The sequence below is a fragment of the Callospermophilus lateralis genome, chromosome 3, assembly GCF_048772815.1.
Source record: "Callospermophilus lateralis isolate mCalLat2 chromosome 3, mCalLat2.hap1, whole genome shotgun sequence".
Taxonomy (NCBI): Eukaryota; Metazoa; Chordata; class Mammalia; order Rodentia; family Sciuridae; genus Callospermophilus; species Callospermophilus lateralis.
The window spans coordinates 111,148,849-111,162,692 of NC_135307.1; the positions used below are offsets into that span (position 1 = coordinate 111,148,849).

Consider the following 13,844-nt stretch of genomic DNA (forward strand, 5'->3'; position numbering starts at 1 on the left):
TGTAGTAAGAAAGGGGAAGGAGAGTGGGAGAGGAGGCAGGAAGTGTATCAGGATGGAGATGCTCATAGATAGCGGAGACCAGACAACGAATGTTGGTTGGAGGATTCCCTGAATCTCTTTGAGATCCCTGGAAGCCATTGAGGTTGGAAGTCATCACATCTCAAGATCCCTGCCCCTGAGGGCAGCTGGCACGTGCCTCTGAAAGCTTCCTTACCACCCTCTGTGAATTTGACTTGACACCACAGCCCATTCGCTAGACCTGGGGAGGAATTGTCATGACTATATGAGCCAGGGCCAAAGGGAACTCTTTGAAAAATATAAGGTGGTAAACAAGAGCAAGGTAATAGTAGTATTATTTATATTTCCAGAAAGTACTTTAGGGATTTACCTATGTAACTCTGAAAATATATGACCATGCCTCACACAGGTAGGACTAAAATGAATTACTTTTCTGATCCCACAAGAACCTTCCTTTCACAGTCCTTCTTTTTTGAGTCATAATTTGTCATTCACAATCATAATATATAAAATTGTATGCAGAATATAGTCATTTTTAGTCCAGTAACTGGGGACTATGATTATTTTATAATTTTTAAATAATCAGTTTAGCTTATGAATAAGATTGAAATTTGTAGTAGTAAACTTGACATCCTGTCTGGCTTATAGATGCAATTTTGCTATCTTTTCTCCTTCTGTGATTGGGAAGACTTCCACTCTTTGCTTTGATTTTGGTGTGGCAGTCTGTTACTTCATGGAATCCTGGAATTCCTGGATACAAAAAGATGTTAAAATGATCTACTCTAAAACCACTAAATTATTCCCATGATTACCAGGTGTTGAGCAGCAGGGCAGGCTGTCTCCCACTCTCAGTTCAGTCTCAGTTCAGTCTCATTTTTTTCTCTAGAGGCTAGTGAGGAAGAGAGTGAGATGAGGTACCCAGAGGTTTTGAGCCCAAATGGCCATCTTATTTTACACACCCATCCATTCAAGTACTGCCTCCAACTGGTATGTCTACAGAGATGGAAATTACTCTCCCAGGATGCTCTGTGCCTGCCAGGTAATTGCTGGCTGGATATGGATCCCTGGGGAAAAAGTGGTCCTCAACAGCAGTAGTGGCAGCATCAACAAAGACATCAGCTTTTATTGTACTCCAGCGTTTTGCTTACCACCATTCAGCATAGAACACTTGGGTAGATTTGGGGCTCTGGGCTCATTGGCATCCAAGTTAAAAGGGGGCAGACCTGGCCGTGCTTTGTTTGAGCACAGATTACTTTTTAGATGTTTAACAGTTCTGGATTAATGCCTAGGGGTTTGGGAATTCTTCCTCAACTAAAATGTTAATGATGCTAAGAACCCAACCCTCTTTAGTGCCAATAAAACAGACAAGCTAAGTTCATTGAAAAAGCAATGAGTTGCCTAAAAGGAACACAGAGCTGATGTGATTTAGAACTAGAGATTACCAGAACACACTAGGTAGAAAAGAGTCCCAGGGATACCTAGGAGTCTGAAAAGGGGGCAGCTTATATACAAAGCTAAGCTATCACCTCCAAAGAATTGTGGGAAACTGAGACAACCAACTAGAGCTAAGTGTAAACTCTTGTTGTGCTCTACCATCAAGGTCTGCAAATGGTGACCACCATGGGGAGAAGGGAAGAAAAACTGGGGAATGGAACAGCTTCATAAGGGGAAGAATCTTGGGCCTGGGGTTTAGAGGAGGAAGGACCAAAGTCGGTACTGAAACTTGTCTATTTTTCTTTTCTGTTCAGAAACTGGTTATAGAGAACACATGTCAGAACACGACTCTGAGTCTAGTTCTAGTTTGGTGAAATACTGTAAACAAAACAAATTTCCTGGCCAGAGGCTTCCCTTCCACCCCTGCCCTTTGGACAGATCTCTGCCTCCTCAGTGACCAGAGGGGATGGGAGTTAGCAAATAGCACACTCAATTTAAGTCACTCTCTGTATGGTTTCTACCCCAGTTACACACAGAGCACTAACCTGAGTTCTTGTCCTGGCTTTTCCTCTTAGTTGTTTGACCCTGTTTCTTTTCATACCTCAGTGTTCTCACCAGAAAGTGATGAAGCCGTCCTAGGTCAGTCCTTTGAGGAGTGGTGAGAAGTCTGTGCGTTGAGTAGGTGAGACTCCACCCACACGCATGCATGCACCCAAACCCAAGAGTGGCTGCTTTACCTGGACATTTTTCAAATGCATCCATGTAACATATTGTCTGAACCAAAAGTTATTTTGTAAACAGAAATGAAAATTGCTGGACCTGCTTTCACATCACCATCTCTTCCTGAGTGCTCCTGGGATTATTGAAACCCGATTTATACATGTCATAGTTCGAAAAGAATGAGCTTAAACTCTGGAACAAAAGTCAAACTTAGTCCTGTTCATTCTGCATCCATTATTTATTTTCTTTAAATCTATTTTGCATTTCATTTGCAATCAAGCCAGTAAGGTGCATGTTAGTTAACAAGGTTATGTGTAACCATTTCAAGAGTCTGCCCTTCCTTGTGCCACAAGTACCGTGTTCAGGCTGCAGTTGCTGCTTATCAGGATCTCAGCAGACTAAACAATGTTATCAAATGTATGGTGGTTTTTTACAAATGCAGTAATACATGGAGCCTAGGCCCATGACATAATCATCCTTGCAATGACAAGAGCACTACCTGGGGGTTTAGGGTTAGGGGAAATGTCTTAGAAATCTACGAAGCAAATAATTTAATAATGGGAAAAAAAAAAAGAAGTCCATGGAGTCCTGAGGGAAGAAAGCAGAACTCCAGAGAGCTGTATTTTGTCCAACTACAGCATGACCTTTAGAGAAGACTGCAAGCCCTATGCTTAAGTCTTAGCCCTGCTACACAGTTTCCGGGATCTTAAATGAGTCATTCATTTTTGTGGAGTAGCAAGTTGTATCTTATCCATCTCTTGGGTTCCAGAATCTAGTACATTGCCTGGAATAGAGTAAGTACTTGATAAACAAATATGAAATCGGAGAACTAAATTATTTAGCTCAAGTTTACTTTTTCACACATTGGCAAAGCAAATTTTGCAATCAGAAGAAACTGACCGTCAACTCATTCTGAAGCTTTCAGTTAATCGTTTTGTTCCCTTTCTTTTCTTCCGTATCCCATACTCACACTCCACCTTGACAGCATTACAGAGTAAAGGATAAACACTTCTGAGAAGCCATAGTTGTCTTTAGAGAAGATGTGGGTTTGTACTGTCAGGAGGGTAGAATTGGGACAAGAGTTGGAAAAGCCATTGAAGAAATGCAAGCTCCCTCACCCGATGAATTCCAACAGCAGTTCAGTCAGTAGGAATATGATACAGGGAAGAAGTCAAGGATCAGATAAGGGTGAAGCTCAGTTGTATTTAAAAAAAACAAAATCTTTAAAGCCCTGGCTTGGTGGTGCACATCTATAATCCCAGTGACTAAGGAGGCTGCTGCAAGAGAATGGCAAGTTCGAGGTCAGCCCCGGCTACTTAATGAGACTCTGCCCCAAAATAAAAAGGGCTGGGAGTGTGGGAGAATAGCTCAGTGGTAAAGTGGCCCTAGATTATCCCCAGTACCACAAAATACACACAAGCCAAAAAAAGAAAGAAAGAAAAAAAAAAAAACCTATAAGATCATTTCAGACCCCAAGAGTCTATGATTGTACTTCACTGTGGGACAAACCTCAGCCAAACAAAATGCTGATGTAGTTTCTGTTGAGGAGAGAGGCAACAGATAGCATCATCTTCAAACTTGTCTATGTCCCGAAATTGATTTACTATCTACTCATTTTGACACTTAAATACTGTGTCAATGACACATGTGAGAAATGGAAAAGTACATAAGAGCAATGTTTCTTTTTCAGTACTTTTCCTGTTTTCACTCAGTTAAGCCAACTCTGTGATAGGGCTATCAAAAATATGAGTGCACTTTTAACCTCTGTGAATTTCTGCTATACAGTGTGTAGTGTCCAGAACAAGGTGGCCTAAGCCAGCCGGTGGAAAGTACATGATCAGGGGTACCTAACAGTAGCCCCAAAGCACAAGACTAGTGATGCTAGCCATTCTGATGTGCCAAAGGGAGGCCATGAAGTGCTTCCTGTAAGTGAAAGGATGAAAGTTTGTCATAGTTACATAGGTATAGGAGAAAGCATCATAGGTATAGATAGGGCTCAGGGCATTCTGCAGTTACAGACATATACCAGGGGTCTTGGAACTGTGGATAAGGGGTATTCTGGTACACACATTCAGAGGAAGGTGACTACTGTGGTGGAGAATGTGAAATGATGCCTGGGTCTATCAGACCTCCTTCAGAAACTCCAGCACAAAGTAGCCTTAACTACAGGGGAATGTACTGGATCACATGAATCAAAAGCCTCGTCATGCTGAGTTTAGGTAGAACCTGATCCAGCAAGTGACTTTTAGCTCACTTCTTAATAGGCTTCTCCCTTCACAGACCAGGAATAGCTGCCGGGATTCTTGGATAAACCACTTACTGCTGGAGAGGGGAAGAGTGGTACTTTCCTCCACAGGCAACCAAAGCCCTGAAGTTCAGTTTGATGGGACAATTTTAATTCCCTGTTCCCAGGGTGGTACTGACCAATATAGGCTGAACCATATGCCATACATGTGGGGGAGTCATCCTCTCATGGAGTATGTGGGCTACTCAGGATCAGAGAATGTTGAAGAAGGACAGAGCACACCCAGACTAGCAGCTAATCATAAGGAAGGCAGTGGGGGTGCTTACTCAGGAAAGAAAACATTTCGAAGACTGATGGCGGTCTTCAAATATATGAAGAACTGACATTAGATTCATTGACCACAGCTCCAAAATCATAGGTACATCTTACAGGAAGACATGTTTGGACTGAAAATAGGGAAGAACTTTCTAGAAATATAAGCTGCTCAAGAGGGAATCATTGGAATCCCAAAACTGGAAGTCTCTATCTGGAATCTGATAAAGTGAATTTCTACACTGGTGAAGAACTGGACTGTACGACCTCCTCCATCACCTGGATTCAATGGTGTGGGGAAGGCTTAAGCTAACAGATGCAAACAAATGGAAACTCCAGAAACTCTTTCAGACATTTGAAACTAAAATCTTGATTTCCAAGATTCCCAAGCTGTAACAGATTTATTTGATCATGAAGAATGGAGTAGTCAACAGGCCCCCATCAGAAAAAGCAGCACCTCCCCCACCACCCCTTCCCCACCTCCACACAGACAGCTGATATTCTCAAACCGAAGTCAGGCCAGTCTTGTCTGGAATATTGAAAGGAAGTTCAACACAGCATGTGTCTAAAATCTTCTTCAAAAGAGAGGTACTTAATGAACTCCTTGGTCAATCCCTATATCACTAAGGGAAAGATTAATTTTATAATTCACATCAATTATTTTGGATTGCAGTTTCAAGCCCCTGCTTTTCTCACAAAATTAAAATGTCTATTTGCCCAGAGGAGGATTTACCATGGCTCCTGTATGCATGTGGGGTGGGACATGAGCTATGTCAGTTTTAAATACACAAAGGGTGAAGGAGCGGGGGCTGGTAAGCAGGTCTTCTTTTTTCTGCTCACTGACTGGCAGACCCAGCAAATGAATGATGCTGCCCTGTACCTTGGTGCTCCAGCTGTTGTATTTTGTGTGAAAATGCATTGTCCTTGATACTCGGGAAGCAGCGAGAGCCAAGTGATCTAATTTATGGCCATGATGATTTTCTATCTAGTCTGTCTGAGCCGTGCCCTCCTCTCGGCATCTTACAGCCTTTCTATTCCACCAAGCTGTGTGCTAAATTCAGGGATTATGGTGTCTCTCTTGTCTAAATTGGTCACTCCTGAATACAGCATCCCAACTGGAGTCTGAGACATGGGCCAGAGAGAAGGTGCCAGTGAGCAGATCTTGGAATGTGGGAGTCACAGTGACTTTCTCAGACCCTGTTCAGAAGCTGCCTGCAGAGTCCTCTTAGAACTTCTTTTTGTCTTGAACCCTACATCAGGTTCACTGATAGACTCATAGGCATGATAAGAACAGGAACAAGGATAGAAGCTGATAGACAGGGGAGATAGGATGGCACAAGTAAATTATGCTTGTTCGTGTTACATCCTTAGAAATAATGTCTATTTTCCATTGTGTTGTCTCATATGACATTCAGTGAAAATATCCCCTTATCAACATTCCCATTTATACTCCTTTAAAAAAAATAAAAAGTTAGTGGCACAAGGGAATGGATATGAAGCTGTGGAAGTGATTTTTTTTCTTCTCTCTGTCATTAAAGGTTTTCCAATATGCAGACCCTTCCTTTCTTGCATCTCTGTGTGTGAGCACCTAGCCCAGTGTTGGTGCTGGTACTGTTCTCCTTGGCTGGGAAACAGCTCTGTATAGGAAACAGAGCTCTGGATGGGAGCCTTCAAGGAACCTGGGCTCCTGTAGCCCATTTCCTCGCCGTGTAGACAACAGCACTGAGCCCCATTGAGGGAGAAGCTGGCTGAGGCCCCTGAGATCTGATTCCAGGGTCTTTGATTCCCAAGTTGTGCATTTCCCTGGCAGGCAGCCTCTGAGCCAAGTGTCAGGGCAGGCTCCATCTGTGACCCTGGACACTGTTTGCTCTGAGCCTCAGTTTCCTTAATGGCACATTGAGCAAGTTGGACTAGCGCACCTTTGAAGTTCTTTCCATTTGAAAAGTTCTTTAAGGTTATAATTCTTCATCTAGAATACGAAATTCCCAGTTTGACATAATCCCTGTTTATTTATCCAGGGTTATAGCATTATGCTCCAAAAAAAAAAAAAATACTGTCTTTAAAAAAAAAGAGAGTCTTTGCAAAATAACTATAGTGCCCAAAATTTGAAGTTTTCAAAAAAGGAGGGGGTGAATAGTTCAGGGTTGAAAGCAAGAATCTGATACCAGCAGCACAAAAAAATGACACTGATATTCTTTAAAAATTCCAACCATACAATGTGATTTTATATTTCCTTTTTCTATTTAAAAGAAAATAACACAAGCTTGAAAAGCAGTAAATATGTAAAGAGAAAATTTGTCAACTGATATTGGAAGATCTGACCTAGGTCACACATAAATCTCTCAGACAAGAGCTTCAGGGCAAGCCATAATTTCAGAGAGTAAAACGAGAAAATGAAAGCTATCGCTGGTGTCTTCTCTAAGTTACATAGGTGGATGCATTTCAGTTTTCTGATTGTGCCTCTGAATATAATGTAAAGGGCTGGTAGCAAGGTCTGTTTTCCCATTGTATGTAAAAAGAACCTCTACAGGGAAAAAAGCAGAAGGGAAGCCACAGTAATAGCTTTTTATCACCAGTACCATTGACTAAATAGTTGAGGCCCCGCACACAAACTTTTTATTGTCAATTTCTTTTCCAACATCATTTTCCCAAGTCATAAGTCTTATTATAGGAGTTTTTCTAATTACCAACTATGTGGTCTTTGCAAAGAAATACACAATAAACGTCAATATAATAACAGAAAGACCTAACTGGTACTTGAGACTCCCTTTTTTAAATAAAGTCATTCTTCCCTTTTAAAAACACTTACAGGTCTGTCTTACATATGAGAACGAGGCATAACTGTACCCTGTTAGGTTGGCCTTAAACCTTGGATCTAACAGCTAACAAAAGAAAGCTGGGCCCAGAAGAGGGGAAAGGTTCATCTAATTAGTGAATCAAAACACTACTAGTTCTAAAGACCCTTTAGCAAAGTACGTGTCTGGAACAATTATTGTTCTGTTCATTGTCCCCAATTACTAGTTAGGCATAGAAACCGCTCAACACAAGTAAAATGCAGAAGCAGGAATGTGGACTTGGACACGTTAGTTATAAACAGCATTTCATATGTTGCAGGGGGCAGGCAATACGTCAGCCCTAACAATATTATTGTGTTCCTCTGAACTCTGCTCCACAGCCAGGCATTTGGAAGGCAGACCCAGAATAAAGATAGTTGTTCACGAAGCTAACATTTTATATTGAGTACCCTTAGTACCACTTTTAATGTGCTATAAAACTAGGGGCTTCACTTTTTCATGAACTGTGTGCAAAAGCAGAGGCAATGACTGGAGGTTGACTTTGTTTGAATCTGTTTTATGGTTGCTGCTCCCGTACAATAATGTGATCTTGAAAAAGGTAAACAACAAAGAGTTTAACAGTGAAAAATATGCCTAATATAAATACAGTCGAGTGCATGGCAGTTCAAAATTTGAAAAATATGACTGTGGCGTTAAATTTTCTGGTGGAATTAACAGAGGAACAGAATACAGCCTTTAAGGCAATATATCTGAGGCTGGAAAAGGAGACAATACATCTAACTCTATGGTCTGCGTGGCATTCCTATAAAGAAAAGCACAGTAGCTTTATTTAATTGAGAAAATGAATCAATTATAATGATGTTACATCATCAAATTCTGTGATATCGAAGATATAAGTCACTGCATTGTATAATAGTGTTAAAAAGTAATTGAGTGTCTTAAGCATTTGGAATCAATTTCAGGTACTGGCACTGCTACCTTAATACAAAATTTATGAAGATGATTTCATATAATATGTTGCTATCAGAACTACATAATAAAACCTGGTAACAACATCTCTTTTTAAAAACCTGGGCAAAGCAGGATAGTTATAGGATCATAAAAAAGACTTTGGTATTGCTGTTTCCTTGTAGCAAAGAACAAGTGTTAAAATAGTACAATTACAAGTTCTCTTTAAGTTACTCTTTTAACAGGCAGAACAGGAGAAGGAGAAGGCCTTCTGGAAGATCCCAGTTCTCTCCTCTCAATTCTTTGGGTTCACACAGCTTATGTTACCAGAGACAATGTCTCACAATCCATGCCTGAACTCATGTCCAAACATGTCTACAAATTTTTGCTGCATGTTTTCCTCAGAGAATGTTGGAATGTTCCCCTGACTCTTGGAAATTTGTGAAAATTTTGATACCAAAAATAGATTTCTAGGGCTGGGGTTGTGGCTCAGTGGTAGAGCTATTGCCTCGTACGTGTGGGGCACTGGGTTCGATCCTCAGCACCACATAAATAAATAAAATAAAGGTTTTGTGTTCATCTACAACTAAAAATTTTTTTAAAAAATTTTTAAATAGATTTCTAATTCTTTGTTCACTACAAATAACTGTACCATTGAAGCAGCTTTATCTTACTAAGACTCTGGGGGTGGAGGGAGTACCTATGTATGCTTGGGAAAAATTAAAAAAGCAAACATCATGGGTGTCTTGTATCAAGGGTGGGGTTTTCAAGGTTTTTTAAAAGGTGGTGTGGCTTATTACTAAATTCTTTGACCGCCCTGGAGTGGTGGAAAATAGCTCTGTCTGCCCTTCTAGTGTAAATCTTTACCTGCAGAACCCTGTCTGGAAGTCTCCTTGACTGAAGGAACCAGGAGGAGCAGTAATTGAGGACAGCACTAAGCAGGAACCATCAGCATAGAACCAGTCGGCCTGAGACAGAGGCTTCTGGAAGGAGGCCATGAGTGGGCAGTTGAGAAAGCACCTTTTAAAACTCTCAAACACTAGGTGGAAGGGTCTGCTGATCATCCAGGTGAATGCAAAAGAAATGCATAAACACAGCTGCTGCCCTCAAAAAGCTTACAATGTACGCACCAAGACTGAGCATTTACCAGCTCTACCATGCCAAGTATACAAATATGTAAATCCACTGGTATTTTAATAATGTGGTAATTGTGAGCAGGTGTAATGTAGATACTGGAGAGAAAGCACTGGAGAAGCCCCAGCACCACCCAGCCTGGGTCTGAGACCAGGCTACCCCATCCTCTGGGAAGCCCTGTTTTCCTGTCATAGATTAGAGATGGCCATCCCTCTCTACCTCAGGGTGGTCATGCCAATCAAATGAGAGTCTGTATGAAAAGAACTTTTTAAAGTATTATTAAAAACATATTAGGGACTATTACTATTTTCCCTACACTTTACCCACTAGTTGGCACTCATGTATCCCAGAAAATAGTCGATCCATCAATAGTAGTATTTGCTTCCTAAAAATTTCCTTCTTAGGGAATTTAGTCCCTGGGACTCCATTTTCACCGAGTTTGAAATAACTGTAGGCATGCAGGGGCGCTGAATTATTTAATATTTTAATCACTGAGTTGATGCTGTGTTAATCTTGTCACATTCTGGTAACTTTCTAAGAGACCTGGTGTTCAGTGTGAACAGCCTGCCCTCAGAATGTCGATTAGGAACAGCTCTCTGATTGGACTCAGCTTTTACTCCTGAGAAAGTGTCAGAGTTGCATGAATTTGATTGTCCCAGAGAGCCTTGCTGCCCTGGAAACAGGCTGAAGGAACGTTGGAAAAGGTGGAGTTTCTACCCCACTCCCAAGTTAGAAGCAAATACTTCAACCACATAATTAAAGTTTTCTTCACAAAATAGGGGATTGTGAGCAGACACTGGCAGGAATCCAAAATTCTAATTTCTGACTATGATTTAATTTCAATTTTAAATAAATCGGTTTTTAATTTAAAAAGAGTGAGCTTCATAACATTAGCAATGATTGCAACATTAAGCCCAGTGTTCACAATCTAGCAATATAAAACATTATTTATATCTGAATCGTAAACAGCCTTTTGAAATGGATTATGGTTTTTCTCCCTATTCTAATACAACCTGGAGGGTACTAAAAAGTGTTGTGTGAAATTAACATTCTGCTGACTTTCGCCTATAAATGAGAAGCGAGCTATTAACATTTGTGTATTTTCATTATGTAAATTGTGTTAACACATGCCCACAAATTGCCACCAGCAATGCAATAATTTTCTCTCAGTGATCATAATGTGTCCAAGTGAGTCATTTTGATTATGACATGCTAATTACATATTGCCTTTTTTCAGATTCAGAAAAACCAGGGATCTTTAATGGTAAGCTTTATGAGTTCAGAAAAAAATTCACTTTTCTTTTTCCTGATGGCTGCTTCCTTTGCATGCTTGAATGCCTTGTTTTAAACTTAGCAAATTGCATTTTGAAGAAAATGCAAACCTTTAACTGCCTGTATTAGATTAGGTACCATTAGAAATAATAGAACATCCTGAGCATCAATGTTTTTATAAGAGTTTGCTGTTGTTGATTAATCTTGCTATATTTTATTGCATTAATGATTTTTTCTTTCCACTCCACTGTAAAGATATTGCACGGAGGCTAATACTTTTCCCTCTCTTCTTTTCCATTGCAGCCTCTCCAGCTTCTGCAGTGCATTGTTGATGAGGTGAGGCATCGTCTTATGTGCTTTCACTCCTAAAGTCATTCCTAATGGTGTGGAAAGCTTATATTTTGTTTCCTAATGAAGCACAATGCCCAACATCCTCGGAGCAAGTTGTGTTGTATGCTCTGAGCTGTGTTACGTGAACTGGCCTCGTCCTGAGTCCTGTTCTCCTGATTCTGGTCAAGAATCCCTGCAAAGACAGACTGTCCCACAGGCTGGTCCTCAGGGGTGTCAGAGGCCCTAAAGACAAAACATGATGATATTAATTGATCCTCTCCCTGGCCAGATGGGGATGGAGCTGGAAATTAAAGTCATTTCATTTTTTCCACAGTAGACATCTAAAGTCACTCCATAGGCTAGGGTCAGAGTTGGATGGCCAACAAGCTGGATAAAATGTGCCTGCCTTTATCTACTCGGAGCATATCAGGGTGAAAAGAGGTTCAAAAGCTTTAGGTCAACAACTCAGCATTAGTTTCCTAATTAGGCCCTTCCTCGAGCACACACCGCTAACTTCATGCATGTTCTAGAAACTAGCTGTCTCACAGTTTAAGTGATCTCACCTCTATCATCCTTTTCCCTCAGAGTTACATGATCTCTTCCATGCCTTCATGGAACTCATCTACCTGCATTTCTTTCTCAACTTTTTCAACTTCTTATTCTGACTTTAAATTCCTTCTTGTACAGAAGCAGTGTCAGAGTACATACACAACGCTCTCAGGAAAGAAACTTCACATTTTTACAAAACTGCTTTTTTAGGCTTGGGCTTGCCTACCAGCAATTGTTTATTTTTTAAACTTTAATTTTCTAATATTTGAAAAACTTGTAAATAGAGAGGGAAAGCAATAAATGATTCAGAGAGGAAAGTTTAAAAGGAAAAAAACAAACCATAATTCATAGTTATTCCTCTCAATTAAACATCTGCATAACCAGTTATGAGATTTGGGAGAAAAAATAAAGATCCTCCTAGGAAAAAGACAAAAACACACACATATCACAATAATAGTAAGAATGGGGCTCTAACATCCTTAATGGTTGCATCAGTCAGTCCATATATCCCCTGCAAGCCATAAACCATGTTGGTGCAAAAATGAAGGCATCGTCCTGAAACAAATGGAGACGCCATTATCTCAGATATCAGACAGGCCTCCTGGATCTAATAGCTCATCAATATCTCCTGTCATCTTAGATTCCAAAAGCCTCCTATCCCCATCAGAATCCTCCTAATTAAACTGATTTTCCTGAGGTCTCCCTCCATTTGTGCTTGGGGAAATGCCCAGGGAAACTTGGCCCACCCACCTCAATGCACAGTCTGCTGCACTTCCCAGGCCCTGCTGTTCTTGCTTTGCCGGGCTCCTGGGCCGCAGAAGGTTCAGGTACTGATACTCCTCAGCAGTAACACGTGTATTGCTGGAGAGTTAATTTGAAGGTTTTCTGGATCAGATAGATATTTTCATTCCATATTTATAGTAGCAGTGGTTGCTGTAAATTTGAAATATTTTACTTGTTTAATTTGGGCAAAATCATGAGACTTGAAATTATTATAGGGTGATGTTCTGTGAAGCAGTAGTCTGTCACTTCAATGGTATGTTTTTCTTTATAGCATTTCTTCTTCATTCAAGAGAAAAAATACATAAAATCATATCCTCATTTATTCCAAAACCATTTTAGAATATCTTCTTTATGGAAACCTGGAAAATCGACTTTGTCTTGACTAAATGCAAGTTGATCTTTGAACTGAGCTGATATTTTGCAGTTAAGAGTATTGGGGAAGATTAAGCCTAAGTAACCTGTGGTAGCAAGGTGCCTCATGGCATCAGAGAAGAGGCTGGTGGGGAGCTGTACTTAGCTGTGCTTGTCCTGTGTACGTGTCAGGTTTTTCCTTGCTGTGATGCAGTGTTCCTCATAGAGTGGTCCAAGAACTAACTAGCTTAGATTCTTAAAGACGCAGAATCCTGGGCCCTGTTTACTGAGTAATCAGGGCAATGGAGACAATGCCCAGATGCTGGTAATTTCATAGGTAACTCTGCATTTTAATGTTTGAGAACCTCTTATAGAGTGACTTTCTAAGGTTAAACCTGCCCATGTAGGTCCCATGGGACAAGTAGCTATCAAGAGATCCGACTTTTAGTGCTTGTATTTATGAATGAATTCCAGACAGGAATTGAGCCAATTGCTCCTTGGGTATGGGTATCAGAAACTGGTACTGTTTCCAGTTAGAGAAAAGTCATGTCAAAAAATGCTACCTCTAAGGGAGGCTAATTCAAATAAAGTGAGTTTATTTGGAATCATGAACAAAATAGCTATAACAGAGCCCAGCTTAACATACATTATTATATTGTGCATTTGGATTGACCTTCTGTCAGGGCAAAGAGTGAAGAAGCAATAAAACAAGACCAGGGTGCACAGGAGCCAGAATGGCCAGAAGTGAAAGTTAGAGCCAGCCTGAGAGTCAAGGGGTAGAACTGTGGGACGGAGCCAGAATTAGCCACCATGGGGCCAAATAGAAGACCCCAAAAACTAAACAGAGGAATAAGAATCATGAACATGAAACTTGGACCACAGATCAGGAACTGGAAGGGTAACCAAGGCAACAGAAGAACACAGGCTCCAATTAGAAATCTGGGTGATCCAGT

At 40.6% G+C, this 13,844-nt stretch overlaps 1 protein-coding gene across 5 annotated transcripts in view; it reads left to right on the forward strand.

The window, feature by feature from the left end:
• Map2k5 (mitogen-activated protein kinase kinase 5) overlaps positions 1-13,844 on the forward strand; it is a 236,560-nt gene that overhangs the window by 163,277 nt on the left and 59,439 nt on the right. For 4 of the 5 annotated variants that reach the window (XR_013090774.2, XM_076850990.2, XM_076850991.2 and 1 more), the window contains 2 exons: positions 10,844-10,870; positions 11,182-11,214. Coding sequence is in view for 3 of the 5 variants with exons in the window: in XM_076850990.2 (XP_076707105.1) it covers positions 10,844-10,870; positions 11,182-11,214 (60 nt within the window). In the remaining 2 variants the exon portion in view is untranslated. Of the gene's footprint in view, positions 1-10,843; positions 10,871-11,181; positions 11,216-13,844 lie in introns of those variants that run through there. The other variant, XM_076850993.2, reaches the window with a different exon arrangement.